General features: G+C 45.2%; 1 protein-coding gene across 11 annotated transcripts in view; it reads right to left on the minus strand.

The window, feature by feature from the left end:
* The window catches only part of rap1gapb (RAP1 GTPase activating protein b), a 107,130-nt gene that overhangs the window by 31,530 nt on the left and 58,927 nt on the right, over positions 1-16,673 (minus strand). For 7 of the 11 annotated variants that reach the window (XM_030374578.1, XM_030374576.1, XM_030374581.1 and 4 more), the window contains exons 1-2: positions 16,631-16,673; positions 8,955-9,048 (exon numbers count right to left, since the gene is read on the minus strand). The exon at positions 16,631-16,673 is cut by the window's right edge. In XM_030374578.1, coding sequence (XP_030230438.1) covers positions 8,955-9,048; positions 16,631-16,673 — 137 coding nt within the window. Of the gene's footprint in view, positions 1-1,240; positions 1,554-8,954; positions 9,049-15,134; positions 15,285-16,630 lie in introns of those variants that run through there. The other 4 variants (XM_030374586.1, XM_030374585.1, XM_030374579.1 and 1 more) reach the window with 4 other exon arrangements.

Consider the following 16,673-nt stretch of genomic DNA (forward strand, 5'->3'; position numbering starts at 1 on the left):
TGGATAGGATTTACATTGTATTCTGTCTTTTTTTTATTATAGTATAGTATTATATATTTAGTATATAATACTAGGGTACAATGCAGTATGCTTTGCAAAATACTACATCCATAAATACTACTCATTTCTGAGGTCTAACAAGCTCACAATGTTTTATTGGTCTTGTTAATGTAAGAGTACAAAGGTGTCATTGTAAATGCTTTGTGATTAATGCAAATGACCATTTCACAAAGCGTTTTATTTTGCCACACGTCACTTGTGTTATGAGATTCTGTGGCATGACGTTGGTGATAATGCAAAGACAATGTTCCCATATGACCCATGGAGCACAAATACATGCAAAACACATGCAAAAGAAATGCAAACCCCTGCAATGTGTGTCTCCTGCAAATGCATAGAGACTCACACACACACAATAGGTTATGCATATATGCTTACTCATCCACAGTCACACATGCATGCATGCATTCACACATGCACATGAACACACATACACACCCACACCCACAAACAAACAGACACATGCTTGAACAGAAATACAATCAGTAACAAACATCAGACCTCTTGCCTTACATTTTAAACACATTGTTTAAAATGAGGACACAGGGTTAGACACACACACACTCACACACACACACACACACACACACACACACACACACACACGCTCATGAACACACCTGATCATGCCAGAATAAATAGGAAGCCTCATAGCCCATCATTATCTGCACAAAAAACTCAGGTACAGTCACTTTTGTTGTGACGTACGTCCAGTCACAAATAAATATTTGACTTTCCAATGGCGGGATTACCGCCTCACACAACATTTAATACTATACCATTTATCCCACTTTGTCTGTTTGTATAGGTACAGGTTTGAGTGTGAGCGTGTGTGTGATGAAGGAGTACGTGTGTATGTTATGGTTGAAGAATCCTCGTAGAGTTAATAAGTAACAGATTCCAGGTAGCACTGAGTGTGCCTCACCTTTGAGCATCGAGACCTCTCCTATAACAAATCCCATAAAATACATAAAATAAAACGCCGCTTTGCTCACAATCTGATCCGAATCAATGTCTAATCAACGAGCCAATCATCTATCGCTCGGGTTCGTCTGACAAATCAGGCGTTCAACAACAACGCTCAAACCCATTCACACATCCACCACGCTGCCCACGGTGCAGCCGGGCATTCACAGAAAAAGTCTTCTCCTCTGAATCAACGCGGTGGTGCAATACTCACGTCGCTGACACACCGTCGCTTGGCGTACACGGCCTGGGCCTGGGTCCGACACGGCCCGTCAAACGACAGCGTTTTAGCCGCCTTGAGGTGGCTCATCGTTCCCCGTGCACAGACGCCCGTGAGGCGTTTGACCACGGAGCGGAGAAGGGGGGGGGGGGGGATGGGACCACAGCGGCGTGCGTGAGAGACAGAGGCGTGATCTACACCACCAGCCACACTGGGTGCGTACTGTTAACTCGGAGGAAAGCAAAAGTAAAGAGGCATAGATTGAAGGCTGCGCATTAGAGTGCAAAACACCCCCGCCCTCCCCCCCGTTAGACATCAGAACATAATACCATGAAGCGAAGAACTTCCATCCGCCTTCCATCCTTCCTCTTTATACACAAACGGACAGGCACACATGTGTGGTGCACACACACACACACATACGAACGCACACACAGACACACACAGGCACACACACAAACACGCACACGCCAGCACACACACACACGCACGGACGCACATGTTAAACACAAAGCCAGATGAACACAGTACACAGAGCCATAAAGTCGTTCACACTTGGACTCATGGATACAGGAAGGGAAGTTTTCCGTGTGGGAAACTACACATCTTTCTACTTTCAAAACCATGCACATATGTGTGCCCCTGCGCTCGCGCGCACGCGCGCACGCACGCACGCACGCAAACGCACACACACACACACACACACACACACACACACACACACACACACACACACACACACACACACACACACACACACACCATAACGTTTGGTAGTTCCCTTTTTATAATCACATTGAGCCAAAATATTCCCTTCCTCTTCCTTGAGTGAGCCACATTTCTCAATCTACTGGCAAACACTCAAAAAACTGTGTCAGACTTTCACGACCTCCTCAGAAACTGAGGAATAAAAACCAAAACAAGTCACCAGAATAACAAGGAAGCTTGTTGCTAGCAGGCTGCTTGCAACATTGGAACATTACATTTGTACACCCTTTATAGTCCATTAAATAAAGGGTTGCTGTAGTCTTTACACTAACAACATTGTATACTGATTGTAATGTTCACACTTGTTGGGTCCACTATTTACTTTTGAGATCGACCGGATCAGACCCAACCTATGCGTCAACCAGGCCTTTTACAGCCCCAATAGTAAACGAACCCCACCAATGCTAAACCAACACTGACGACACTAAACAAACACTATTAACACTAAAGCAATGGAGCATCCCATTGGAGGATAAAGGCAAGACATTGTAATTAGTGGGTGTCGGCCGTCATACTGGTCCTGTTTGCTTTAGTTTTCCAAGGAACTGAGCCAAACAGCTAGGGCCCGGGTCATTTAGTGGCAGACAATGGACATTGGTGAGGAAGTACAGTATTTAATACAAATAGAAGGTACATCCTCATTGTTCATCAAAGCCAACTAATCAGGGTGTCAAATTAACTCACATTTCTACCTGTGAGTTCATTACCCCTTTAAGTGATTGCAACTGTATCATGAGACACTGATCCTTTATAAGTATATGTGTTTATACTAAATGTATATGTACATTTAACATATGGATTTCTAAAATGTTGCTAAATGTTTGTGTGTGTGTGTGTGTGTGTGTGTGTGTGTGTGTGTGTGTGTGTGTGTGTGTGTGTGTGTGTGTGTGTGTGTGTGTGTGTGTGTGTCTCCACGCTCACTGCAACTCTGATCTCTAACTACACTACAGCCTGCACCCATCTTTAATTATTTCTGGTTCAATCAGGAATCCTGCTTCTTCAGGACTTTTGCATAGTTGCTTCTTTGAAGGTCCCATGGCATGAAAATTTCACTTTCTGAGGTTTTACTAACATTAATATGACTTCCCCTAGCCTGCCTATGGTCCCAAAGTAGCTAGAAATTGCGTTAGGTATAAAACGGGCGCTAGGTATCCTGCTCTGCCTTTGAAAGAACAAAGCTCAGACACGCCGATTTGGAATTTTCCCCATATGACGTCATACAGGGACATTACCGCCCCTTTATCTGTTTTGCCCGCCAAGAGAATTTGGCCTGCCAATGAGACAATGAGCTACGACCGTGCGAGCGCCACATGTGTGTGTGTGTGTGTGTGTGTGTGTGTGTCTGTGAATACACACACTGTAACACAAGTGTTGTACACTTCTTTGTTATCTGGATGTCCGTTCTGATGTTGGTGTTATGGTGCATAACACTTCGGGTTCTCTGACGTCTCTGGTATTTCCAAAACGAGACTCGTAGTGGGGGTTATCTCAGCCATGGTTGAGAGGGAATTGGGGGAAAGGAACTTTGGCTTTGACTCCGTGAAGTACATGAACCGCGACATGGAGGAGATAAGGATTGTTGACCGCGATTGTCTCCCGCCGGAGCCCCGCTGCCTGCTGCCGAGGAACCACCGCCTCAGCTGAACCCGACGCAGGCATTAGAGATTCATAATATCATCTGGAGGTGCACACAGCTTTTGGCCATTATAATATAGATCATATGATATAAAAAGACCCACTCAATGAAGAAATACTAAGTGGAAGGTTATTTGGGGAAATTCAGATTCTACAATAACTGACCCAGGTAGCATTCTCCACCTTGCGCTCCTCATGAAGAAACAAGGATGTTACCGATGGATAGAAAAGGAGCTTGTAATTGGAAAAGTCAGCGGAGGACGTCACGCCTCAATTACTTGTGGGGGAAAAATAAGGGCCTTTTGAGTGAGTCACCAGCCGGCTGAAAACAGCGCTCGTGAAATTTGTTATCACCGAGTCTGGAGGAGATAGGAGGATGGATCTGTCATCCACATCAAACACTGGCGGGCCCACCACCGCGGGGCCAAACATGGCGACAACCACCAGAATTACCCCGGCAAGATCTGCGTATCTTCTCTTTGGGAGGAGAGCTGATGCCGTATTGGAGCATGGGAAAAAGTTGAAAGGCGCGAGAGTAGGAAGGGGAGAAGACAGGAGGTCACTGAGGACCAAAAAGAATGATTCAAAACGAGAACCAAAGCAGATTGTCTGTCTGTCTGTCTGTCTCTCTGTCTCTCTCTCATAAATCGATATATATGAAGCTATATATATGAAGGCTGCGTGTTGCCCACCATATGGCCAATTTCTCGATACATAAATGTGCTATCCATATATAAATCTGTTATCAGCTGCAGTGCTTTTTAAAAAGCCGCCTCTCTCTCTCTCTCTCTCTCTCTCTCTCTCTCTCTGTGTGTGTCAGGTCTGTTCCCGTCATCACACTGCATCAAGCACTGACCTACTTCTCTCTTCCCCAGCAAAAACACAACACCGTCAGGTTCCAGGCTCAGGTTCAGAGACGAGGGACCAGAGACGTCGCCCCGAGTCCTGTCCCCATCCCCTTAGTCCTGTCCAGGACGTAAGGGGATGGGGGGGGGGTGAGAGGAGGTGAGAGGAGGGGATGGGTGATGGGAGGTGAGAGGAGGTGACGGAGGTTAGAGAAGGTGAGAGGAGTTGACGGAGGTGAGAGGAGGTGAGTGGGGTGAGAGAAGATGACGGGGGTGACGGAGGTGAGAGGAGGTGAGTGGGGTGAGAGAAGATGACGGAGGTGAGAGGAGGTGAGTGGGGTTAGAGGAGGTGACAGGGTGACGGAGGTGAGAGGAGGGGAGTGGGGGGAGTGGGGTGACGGGAGGTGAGAGGAGGTGAGTGGGGTGAGAGAAGATGACGGAGGTGAGAGGAGGTGAGTGGGGTTAGAGGAGGTGACAGGGTGACGGAGGTGAGAGGAGGGGAGTGGGGGGAGTGGGGTGACGGGAGGTGAGAGGAGGTGAGAGGAGGTGAGAGGAGGTGATGGGAGGTGAGTGGGGTGGAGCTGAAGAGAGGGGGGGATTATAGTCATTACCAGTGGTATCGGGTGAAACCAGTCCTCTGTGATGAGAAGACCTTTCAAAAACTAGTTTACAACAGCAACATGTGACCCACACTGCCAGTAGTTTGAGGAAGTATTGATTCAAAATGTGGTGAGTCAGCCTTTAATGTTTATGCAGCTAAACATTGGAACCAACTGCCAGAAGAAATTAAAAATGCTCCCACAACTTCTATTTTTAAATCAAAACTAAAGATTAAGCTCTTCAGTGATGCATACTATTAACATTTCTAATTTCCCTTCTCTTTTTTTTTTTTATTCTTATCGATTTATATTTTAATGTCGGATTCATATCTGAAATGTTCTTACTGAAGTTTTGTTTTTTTCATTCCTTTTTATCTTTTTCTCCCTTTATTTTTTTATAGCACATTTGTGATTTTATTGAAGGTCTTTCATTATATTTCTTGCATGTATTTCTTCACTATAAATTATACTGTTGTCTTTTTCTCTGTAAAGCACATTGAACTGCTTGATGTAAGAAATGCGCTATACAAATAAAATTATCCGCAGCACCACGTCAAAAATAATGCATCATATTAATCCCGGAAGTAAGCCATAACAGAGGTAATTAAGCGAAAATCCCATTCACATGAAAACATTTTCACGACAAAACATAATGGCTTCGCCGGTAAACAAGTGCGATGAATGCATGAAAGGACCTTTCCAGAAGCATAATATTGACCGCACGGCAGCAGAGTGTATACTGGCCAGGACCGAGCATCGAACTGGGAATGGATAGGCCCTCTTTCACTCATCAATAAGGGCTATTGAAATGCACACCTAACAATTATGGATAATGCTTCCATACAACAATGTGGCGTAAACATGAATCAACCGCTGGGATTCAGGATACGTTGGAAGGGTCGCCCTTGGCCCTCCCGATGGGCTGATTACCGAGACTTCTCCCAGGTGAGGGAAACAGTGGGCTGGAATGGCCAATCACAACGACTGCCTGCTGCTCCGACAGCACAGAATGCTTTCAAACAATGGACTGGAAATACACCAACAGTTGGTGGGTGGACGTGGATGTGTTTGATTTAAAGGACTGCTTTCATTTATTTCATGCATGGTCTTGAATAATATCATCACATAATGTATGCAGATTTATGGATGCTTCTTCCATACAGAGTCTTTCAGTTAATGTGTTCATGGATGTTATATTTGTGCCCTGTTGATCTGCTATCGTGGCCTGGTTACAGTGGGAAAGGACATTTGGAATCACAAATGGATGTTAGATGAAAGATGATACAAAAGCATGAGTAACCATGTGGCAGTCTGACAGTGCCATCAGGCGTAAAGGCACCCGTGTCCATTTTCGCTCTTCAGAACCACATGCATCGGTGAGAACATAACCAGCATCAGATCCCGACTAAGGTGCAATATGCTAAGTAAGCCGACTCCAAATCTCTTGCGCGTCATCATGTACATTATTCTAAAATCCTCCAGATCCTCTCCATGTTCTATTCAAACACACTTGGCAGAACAATATTGAAAGTAGGAAAAATAAAACAGCTGGTAGTTGCCAGGGTTATGGAAGTATAAAGCTCTGTCTTTGCCTCGAGCAACACAGAAGGCATGTTTAATTCAGTTTAGATATTGGAGAACAGCAGGTAAAAAAAGGTCATTTTGGTTACGCCTACGATTATTTCCCTATATCTGAAACACTTTCAAAGAGAGGCAGAATGTTTTGCAGTCAATGATGGTCAATACATCTACATTTTATACAACGGGGGGCCTAAATCCAGCGATCTGATTGGTTCCTAACTGTTGTATAATGAGCGTATACATAACTGCTATGACGCCCGATCATTTTGTGAAAGTTTGCATATCACTCCGCGCCTGGAAGTAGAAACAGTTACAAAGTAAAACATATGTTGGATGATGGAGAGAATGTAAATGTTTTTACTCCGGAAGTGAGCAAGGCGATGGAGAGACTAACGAAAGCTTAGGCACACGGCGAGTGAACTGCTCCATAGGATAAATTGCCGCCGAACCGCTCTAGCCGAGCCTTCTCTCGGAGGGACGCTAAAGTGTGTTGCATAGCGACCGTCGTGCATTTTGAAGGCAGCCAGGAGGGACTACTTTTTTGTATTCTTTAATAAAACGGCTACTTTGACTTTCATGGTTTCTTTTTAAATGTAGTGTGTCTATGACTTTCGTTTTGCCATGATAGTAACCGTTGTATAAAAGCAATAGATCACTTCAGTCAGTGGTATGTGCTCATTATACCACTGTGAAGGGGGTCGCCGGCCCTCCGCTGCGCGTCGGGGCCGGACAACGCCCCTTAACAGTGGTATAATGAGCACATACCACAGCCTGTCGTGATCTATTGCTTAAATATACTACACTAGGGTCAATATTTAATGCTGATATTTAGTTTTTTACAGTTTTGGCATTAGCTATTTTCTATGAGGTCAAATAACTTAGACTGTAGTTTGCTATAACCCTAATAAGTACATAAAATGTTCAGGTTTATAAAAGCATGTTATTTTTTGTAATAACGTTTTCATGCTTGGGATCCGACGGGATCGTGATCATCTCTTTATAAAATCCTACATCCGAATGCACACCGAAGACCCTGGGAGACCACGCGTACTCACAGGTGGAAATGAATGTGTTACACTACTATACAATATGCAGTGTATATGAGCCTCACCAGGAGGCTAGGATCGGGTGGCTTCCTGGAGACGCGACAACACCCCCTCCCCCATTCTTCCCCATCTCCCCCATCCCCCCCCAAGGTGGCTTTACATCACTCTCCTGAACAAGACGTGTTCCACAGCCCCCTATGTGTCACAATGATAACAAGCTGTCTGCATCGCTACGCTACACGCTCAGACGCGCAGGTGCGACACCTGGTGCTGCCGAAGGGCAGAGATGTGTGTGTGTGTGTGTGTGTGTGTGTGTGTGTGTGTGTGTGTGTGTGTGTGTGTGTGTGTGTGTGTCTCTCAGGTGTGGATGAGGTGTGTGTGTGCGCCTGTGCATATCAGGGCTATGTCTGCGTGTGTGTGTGTGTGTGTGTGTATATATATATATTTATATAATATATATATGTGTGTGTGTGTGTGTGTGTGTGTGTGTGTGTGTGTGTGTGTGTGTGTGTGTGTGTGTGTGTGTGTGTGTGTGTGTGTGTGTGTGTGTGTGTGTGTCTGTGTCTCCAGCAATGGAGGGCCAGTGCCAGGCTGTCAGGAGATGCCAGATGATGACAGACTACCAGCCACCGCTACGGCTGCGGCCATTAGGGACACCTTGGTTCTGTGAACAGGGTAGATGGGGTGAGCGAGATGATTAGCCAAGCAGACAGAGCGGGGAGACAAAGAGACAGATAGGCCAACGGGATGCCCAAGGAGAACAGAGATAGATGTAGGAGGTTTCGGTATTTGGGTGGAGGTACATCACAAGAGAATGTTTTCATACTCGTACCAATTTGTGCCGCCTGATCGTATCGACTAAGCAGAGTCTCAAGTCTTTTCCTGTGTCGCTTGAGAATGAGACGTTGTTAACGAAGGTTGCTCGGTACAGACAAGCTTTTGTCCAAGAATTACCACCTTTAGAAATAATTCAAAAAAGTGTGATTTGCAAAAAAATTCCCCGGTGAACCTTTGAGGGAGTCCCGACGATTTTTAAAAGCTCAAGAAAATCGGATGGAGATTGTTGAACTCAATTTTTTGCGAGGGGCGGATTGGAGCAATCAGTAAGTTCTTGTTCTATTGATCTCGAGTTTTCAGAGGGCTCAGATGTTAGGTCTCTAAAGACAAGATTGGTGCTCAGCTCATGGAAACAGACAAAGATGAAATTGGCCGTGCTCTTTTCCTTTTCTTTTACCTTTGGGATTGACAGAGGCGAAGACGGAGGGCCAAAACACGCCGGAGAGGGCTCTACTCGGTCAGAGAGGCGTGGAATCCTTCCATCTTGTTTCCTAAGAGACAGAGAGAGCGAGAGAGTGAGAGTGAGAGTGAGAGTGAGAGAGAGAGAGAGAGAGAGAGTTAGAGAGACATTCATGTATATTTCTATCATGAGAGTTAAAGAGAGGGGGATGGAGACATGCAGAAAGAAAGAGGGGGAGGAAAGGGGGGACAGAAAAAGGAGAGATAATTAATAGAGCTAATAATTAAGAGCTAATAATTAAAGAGCGCTTTCGTGTTAGAGAAGGAATTAGCAATAACAGAGATAAAGAGCGATAGACAACAAGAATGTGTTTCGTCCAAACCAACTGCGAGAGTGTGGTTGCTAAAACGCTAATGTCAGCGCCAACGCAGTGGCGTAACTATCGGTAAGCAGGGTATGCGGGCGCGTACGGGCCCGGGCCAATCAGGGCCCCCAAAAAAAAAAAAAAAAAATCGCTCCAAACCCCCCCCCCCCCCCCGTCAACAATCGTAACGAAGCCCCGGGGGGGGGGGGGGGGGGGCGCCTTCAACATCCTGCATACGGGCCCGTCGTTGCCTTGATACGCCACTGCGCCAACGTCAACACCAACGTCACAGCTAACGTCAACGCTAACGTCAGGGCTAACTTCAGCGCTATCGTCAACGCTAGCGTCACCGCTGCGTTAACGTCGTAAAGAGTCGTCCAGCTTGGCGGAAAAACATCGCCCAATCTGGCAACAGTGCCTGTACGTCCTCCGCGCTCAGGGCCGGCGCTAGCCATTTGGGTGCCCTAAGCACAAATGCATTGTGGTGCCCCCCAAAAATGGACATCAATTCAGTAATTGTCAGTATGTTTCTCTTTATTTCCAAAATAACTTCAACATGTAATGTTGGCAAATAAATAAGAGAAATTAAAATCTTGATAAAAGACTACACTAATTGTGCATTAACAATAGCACCAAAAATGTAAATAAATAAAATACTACAGTGCCTACAGAGGGACAATCAGGTCATCATATGACAGAGATTCGGTTTTCAGAATATTGAAGATACAAGTGTGTTGATTAGTTAAATGGTTTGAACGAAGGTTAACGTTTACAATTAACCAAGTTACGATGTCTGAAGTAGTTGAAGTGTCAGAGAAGGCTTGCATTGTAATAAAGAAAGCCGAAAAAGCTTAATAGTTAAAAAGTTGAGAGAGTTGAAAAACGCAGAGAGATAGCCAACATGTCGTTAAAGAGCTGGACAGTTTGATAGTTGAATGATTTCTGTAGCTGAAAGTATGCAGGAGCAGATAACTGCACAAAAAACAGTCAAACGGAATAAAGAAAATGTATGAAGAACAGTAGATGTGCTTGCAGTAGCAGTATCACACTAATAAGGGGAGAGCAGAGGGAGTAAGAAAGAGAATTGCAGAGAGAAAGGATTGAGTGAGACAGAGAGAGAGAGAAAGAGATTAAGAGTCGAGGTATAGTTATGTAGGTAAAAGACTGAAACACATTATCACAAAGTTTACTAGGGTTATAAAGAATCCCAGTGACCCCTCAGCTGGTCACCTTACAGGACATGATGATAGCGACCACAGGCCAGCGTCCGGCCTTCATTGCACTACACTGTAAAAAATACTAATCCACACCCAACTCCTTCATTGTCTTCTTCTTCCCTAAAATTCCCTGCAGGACAGACAGCTGAACCACACCACCAGAAGAGCAGAGAGGAGAAGGAGTAGCAGGAGGAGAAGGAGGAGGAGTAGAAGCAGGAGGAGGAGTGAGTGTCCCGGTTCACTTCCCCTGCCTACTCTCTCCTACCAACAGCTCTTTACAAAATACGAAGCCAAGCTTGCAAATCTGCTGCGGAGAACCGTTTATTCTGTTAAATAAGCAAAATATTTTGTATGCGCACTGAGCCACCGATATTCCCGGTCACCTGTTACGACATACCCTCTCTCTCGGCGTTCCTGTGTATGCAACCCTAACTAGGAATAGGGTAAGTCAGAAAGGTCAATAATGTTATTAGGAAACTACCAAAGCGTATTCAGTGTGTAGATGTGGTTCTCCCAACATAACAAAACGTAGACATGTATCCCGTGGCTAGGGCTCCAATGGCCACCAGGGCCAAAGGAGCTGGCCCTTGGGCTTGGGGCTCTCTAGACCCATGCAATAGTACATGGATAGTGCACCAGCATGAGGTCCGTGCAGGTTTCCATCCACAGCTGGTCAGTCTTGGTGGTACTGGTCCCTCTGTGTAGGGCCCTGTCATGCCTTCGTTTTTCTCAGGTTCTGGACTCATTTCAGAATGGCAGACATTCTATTTGAGTTTGTACTTTCCTCCCTGGCTTTTATGTCTAGTCGCAGAGAGAGTCTTTTTAAAAAGTGGTGCGCGGACACACCCGCGGGACAGAATAAAGCATTTAAATCGTAAAGTAATAAAATCTCATTAAAATCGTGTATGCAGAGCAGAATCTCGGCAGCTCTCCTCTGAGACGTCTCCGGACGTTGTCCAGACAGACACTGAGTCCCCTGTTGCCTTTTACTCTACTGCTGCAGGAGCAGTAGCTTAAGGTCTAGGGGGTGAATCTAAAATCAATTTGATTGAACATCTAACTGATAATATTTCAATTAGGGACCCAAGGACAAAATGGGATCTGCATCAGGGACCCAGGGCCACTGAAAGCACCTAACAGCTTAGCTAATTGGAAGGAAAATTTCCCATAGTCTGATGGGTTGGTCATACCTTAAGGCTCACCCCCGATGCCATCAGTACTGTGGCCAGATGATGAGGCCAGGCGAAGGGAGTGTCACCCGGACTCATGGCCTGGCCAGGTGTTAAGGTCAGGATGTCACAATGGCTGGCATCCGCCCTTTGTCCGTGCCCCAAATGTTGGAATCCCAAACTAAACTCTGAACTCTCAAATATATCCAAAAAGAATGAACAGATTTACTTCTTGATCGACTCATAATTCAGTGCCATGCGGGAGTTTCATTTTCTAAACACATGTGTCATTTAGTGGTGACATGCACACTTTTCTAAAGTAGTCATGATGCATTTAGAAACACAATACACACTAGAATAGACTATGAACAATCTATTGCAAGCAAACAACTTTACCCATGCCTTCTGAAAGGTCCACAAACTTTATAATTAAGCTGAGAGCTTATCTCGTACCTCCAAGGAGAAGGGCTTAAGATGATGTCGGCTCTTTGTCCATCTGAAGGACTTGTGGCCGCTGAATACAGATCAGCATCATTAAGAGGCAGGTGATGGCCCGTCACGCTGCTCTACGATGTTTACAGACCGGGACAGACTGGCATCCAGCTCTGTCCTTCCCCGATGTCTAATTAGAAGGTCAGGAGGCCGGGACGCACCATCGACTAAAGTCATGGACATTCACGTCACGTTGTATGGAGAACGCATTGTAAGATATTTGTTGTTGTTGATATTAGAGTACAGCACTGGGCCGCCTTTGCGGAACGCCCCACTGGTGGTGGGCAGCTAGCGGGAAGGTTGTTAACTGTTGCTGACTTATACAACCACCGCTATGACCGCGTTGAACCTGCCGGTGAAACACGTAGAAGACTGCTCTGTTTGGGAGACATAGTCATCCATATTCACAAAGAACCAGAACCTTTTTTTCACATCTACTGAATTAACAATATGAGGAGATGACTCATTGTGGCCAGTATCCAGGAAAGAGAACCAAAGATAGGAGCTTTGTTGATTTTGAAATGATTCGATTTTGAACACATTAAAAGCCTTTGCTAAATATGAAAGTTTACTCAGAACACTTACACCAGAACGGTGTGATGCATGCAGCAAAACAGCACAACAGCATATCATCCATTTGAATAAATGCTTGGGAACTGGTTTCTATAATATTAATAATAATAATAATACATTTAATTTATAGGCGCCTTTCAAGACACCCAAGGTCACCTTTATATATTGATGTATACTGAGAGTTGAATCGAATGTTGAGTCCACGAAACGAAACAACAAAAAACCCAGAACACGATACTTTGCCCCCCGGAGGCAACATCACAGTGTAAACCTTTAATCCATGAAGCGTTGAGCATAGACCTTGACAGATTTCTCGGCTCTGGGAGATGTCTGCGGGCAATGGAGGGACTCAGATGTCATGAAACTTGTGACTCATTCGTGCTGGACAGCCTCTGACAGGGAAGTCCTCAGACAGCGCCACCAAATCTAGTTACACTCCCCCACTTTGTCTCCGCAACTGGGGCCCTGGGACCAAACTCATTTAGCGTATAAAATCTTTGGCTGGATGCTCCACGATGCAAGACCATATTTGGGAGACCGAATAAGTCATGTCTAAGCTCCACCTATCCGATATATCTATGCGAATAAACCATTGGAAATGATAAAGACCAATTGAGATTGATTATTATTTTCTTTGCGTTATTCTCTTGGTAAAGTCTAAAATAAAAGATGATCATTTGCTTTTCAGACAGCTAATCGGATGAGGAAATATTTAGCATAGCCTTGACTGAGCCTCTTTACAACCATGATAATGTCTTTCATTAATCACAAAGCCAGTGGGAATTTTGTATCTGCCATAGGTGCGGTGAGTGGTTAGGTGTAGGTCTCTGGTGTAAAAATGTTAAATATAAAAAATGTGTGAAACCTTGAGTAGATGTAGCAGAGCTGCGTCTGCAGCACCAAGCCTCTTAACGCGAGGAGACCATGCATGCTACCCCTGTCACACAGCAGCCTTGATGGGCGTCCTTCAGCAATGTAATTGTTGCCCCTTGCTGTTGTGTTGAAGCTTTGTGTCCAGGAATCTTTTTTAATGCATTTTTAAGAAGCTGAAGGCGAAGAGGAAGGAGGAGAAAAATCTACCTAAAACTTAATTTTCCATCGGAAGGAATGGTACCGTTGACATTTTCCTTATGCATACAGGGACCGTATAAAGACTGTAATTACTAGAGTAACAAGGAAATGAAGCTTGACCTGCAGTGGTTGCATGATTAATTCAGAATGAAAAAGTTCTGGTTGTTCCCACGGGAGTATCTTTTAGCCGATACTCCATCTAATTAATATTAATATTATAAACACAGATGGCCTCTTGCCTACACAATTAATTTAGCACACTTTCCTCCAAAGCGACTTCAGATACATGTCAAACAGAGCAGGTAGGTACATTATGTCCCACACTTAATGCACTATATGCTGATATAGTGATATTATACATGTATTCCCACGCTGCCTGCCAGAGCCACGCTGTGAATTCAGAGTGTCAATGTATCTCTGCACCGGGGGCCTTACAACGACACCAGTAGTTAGATTGTCTCTACTCTGATGAATACAATCAGACTGCGGACATTGGGATTCAAACCCAGTATCTTTTGTCTGGGATTCAGTCTTAACCTTGGCAACATCTTGCCCAATATCTTTCCCCACATGTTCCATCGCCATATTTGGTTGATAACAATGCGATGCTACACAGCCCTGATATCTCCTCCACCGGTTCTACATGTCCACACAGAGAAGCAAATGTGCAAGAGTACACACACACACACACACACACACACACACACACACACACACACACACACACACACACACACACACACACACACACACACACAAACAAACCCTCAAACCTCAGCTCTGCAAGTCGACCTATCATGGAGGGGCAGCTAATCTTATCGAGTATGGAAACCAACACAGCAAAGGAACTCACACACTCTCTGTTCGTCACTCACACAACCTGTGCGAGAGTGAGAGAGAGACTAGTAGAGAGATGTAAGAACATAAGTAAGGAATATGTCCAAGGTCTGCACAAGCGTAGGATCAAGAGATCAGCCTGGCAAAGATTTGCTGCTAAAGCTAGAAGCCAAACTCAGGCAGTAACCACACACACACACACACACACACACACACACACACACACACACACACACACACACACACACACACACACACACACACACACACACACACACACACACACACACACACACACTTCTTTCACTTTCACTTTCCCACTCACTCTAAACCCCTTCCCCACACTTTTACAATCCATGTTTTGTTGCTATCCCTCTCTGCAGATCTCTCCATCAACCTGCCAGTTGGCAGAACAACATCTTGTGTTTCTAACGCCAGCCATCGTTTTACTTACCTCTCGCTCTTTCTCTTTGTCCGTTTTTGTGCTGTAGCTCCTCTCTCGTCCCCAACCCCCCCGGAGTGGCTCTGCCTAGAACAAACTACAACCGCTATGTTCCGTCTCGCTGCCTCTGTGTTGTCTCTCCGGTCCGCGTGCCTGACTCGCTCTTGCTCGCTCTACACCTGCTGTAGAACCTCAGCCCAGCTCCTGTCAGAGGATGCTGGGAAGCTCTCTCTCTCTCTTTTCCTATATTCCTGATACTCTCACTCTCCCTCCCTCCCACTCTCTCTTTCCCTGACTCCTCTCTCCCTCTCTCTCTCTCTCTGGTTCTCTCCCCATCTTTCCGCAGGCTGCATTCCATCGCCCACCTCATGATACACAGTGTTCCTGATATGCAGTAGAGACACCACTACAACAATTTAAGTCAGGCATCTCAGTCCAAACCAACTGAGTCAGTGATGCTTTTTCGATTTTAAGAACAGGTTGGGGTTAGGCAAAGTCCGCCTGTAAGCATCGCTTACACTATTTTCACACAAAAACCGGCTGACTGGCAGGGCACTAATGACCTGGTTCATGCGATTTTGCGTGATTCTACTCGCATGAACGATGCTAATTCGTCATGCGCTCGAGTTGAAACATTTCAACTTTCCAGCGAATTCCGCTTGATGCGGAATCACTCGCACGAGAAAAGTTTGAGGTTTTGTTCACTAGAACAGGATTCAAGTCTAGCTTAGAGCTGTAATTTGAAAACTTGAAGTTTTGTGTGTGCTGACACTGCAGTGGGCTTTGGGCTTAAGTTGCTGCGATAAAAGCACAAAAAGAACAAAGAGACGTCTGAAAGGCACACGGCACACCGCTGTGCCGCACAGGAAGTCATCGGCACAACAAGAGAGGACGCTATCCCTGAGATGGGACAACAATGACTCATCTGCCTCCCCCGGGTGTACTGGTTTAACATCATGAGGACAACATTTAGAACACCCAGGAGCACATCTGGACAGTGATTGGTTGGACATTGTCCTCCGCTCCAATCGGAAGATCGGATCACCCCCTCAATAACAATGTTGAACCAATGAATGTAACTCTTTGGAAAGAGTTACATTAATTTAAATTACCTATTTTAAATACACAAGGCTGGATTGCAATGGACAACACAAAATACATCAAGATCTTTATCCAATCCTAGCATCCTAATACTTGCTCTAACTAACGCCTATATGTACGCTGCCTATTGTCATAAATAGAGGCCATCTTGGAATTATAAAATAACTAAATCTTTGCAGCAAACATAACTCCCACATTTCCACAAAGTCATGGCTCTACTCCACTTCTGAGATTAGCATAAATAAGAATTCAGACGGATACACTCAGTTTGGTTTGTTGCCGTCAGTATTCCAACCAAAACCAAAGCACCCACAAATAATGGAACGTTTGGATACAAAACACGGGGCATCATTTATCAGCGGGCGCCATGGGACGGTACCCCCACCTACACCCCAAAAACAACTCACCAAATGTGCTGCATCTTCCGCAGCAGAGTGTCAGAGAAGCTCT

This window comes from Gadus morhua, chromosome 13, assembly GCF_902167405.1.
Source record: "Gadus morhua chromosome 13, gadMor3.0, whole genome shotgun sequence".
In the NCBI taxonomy this organism is placed as follows: Eukaryota; Metazoa; Chordata; class Actinopteri; order Gadiformes; family Gadidae; genus Gadus; species Gadus morhua.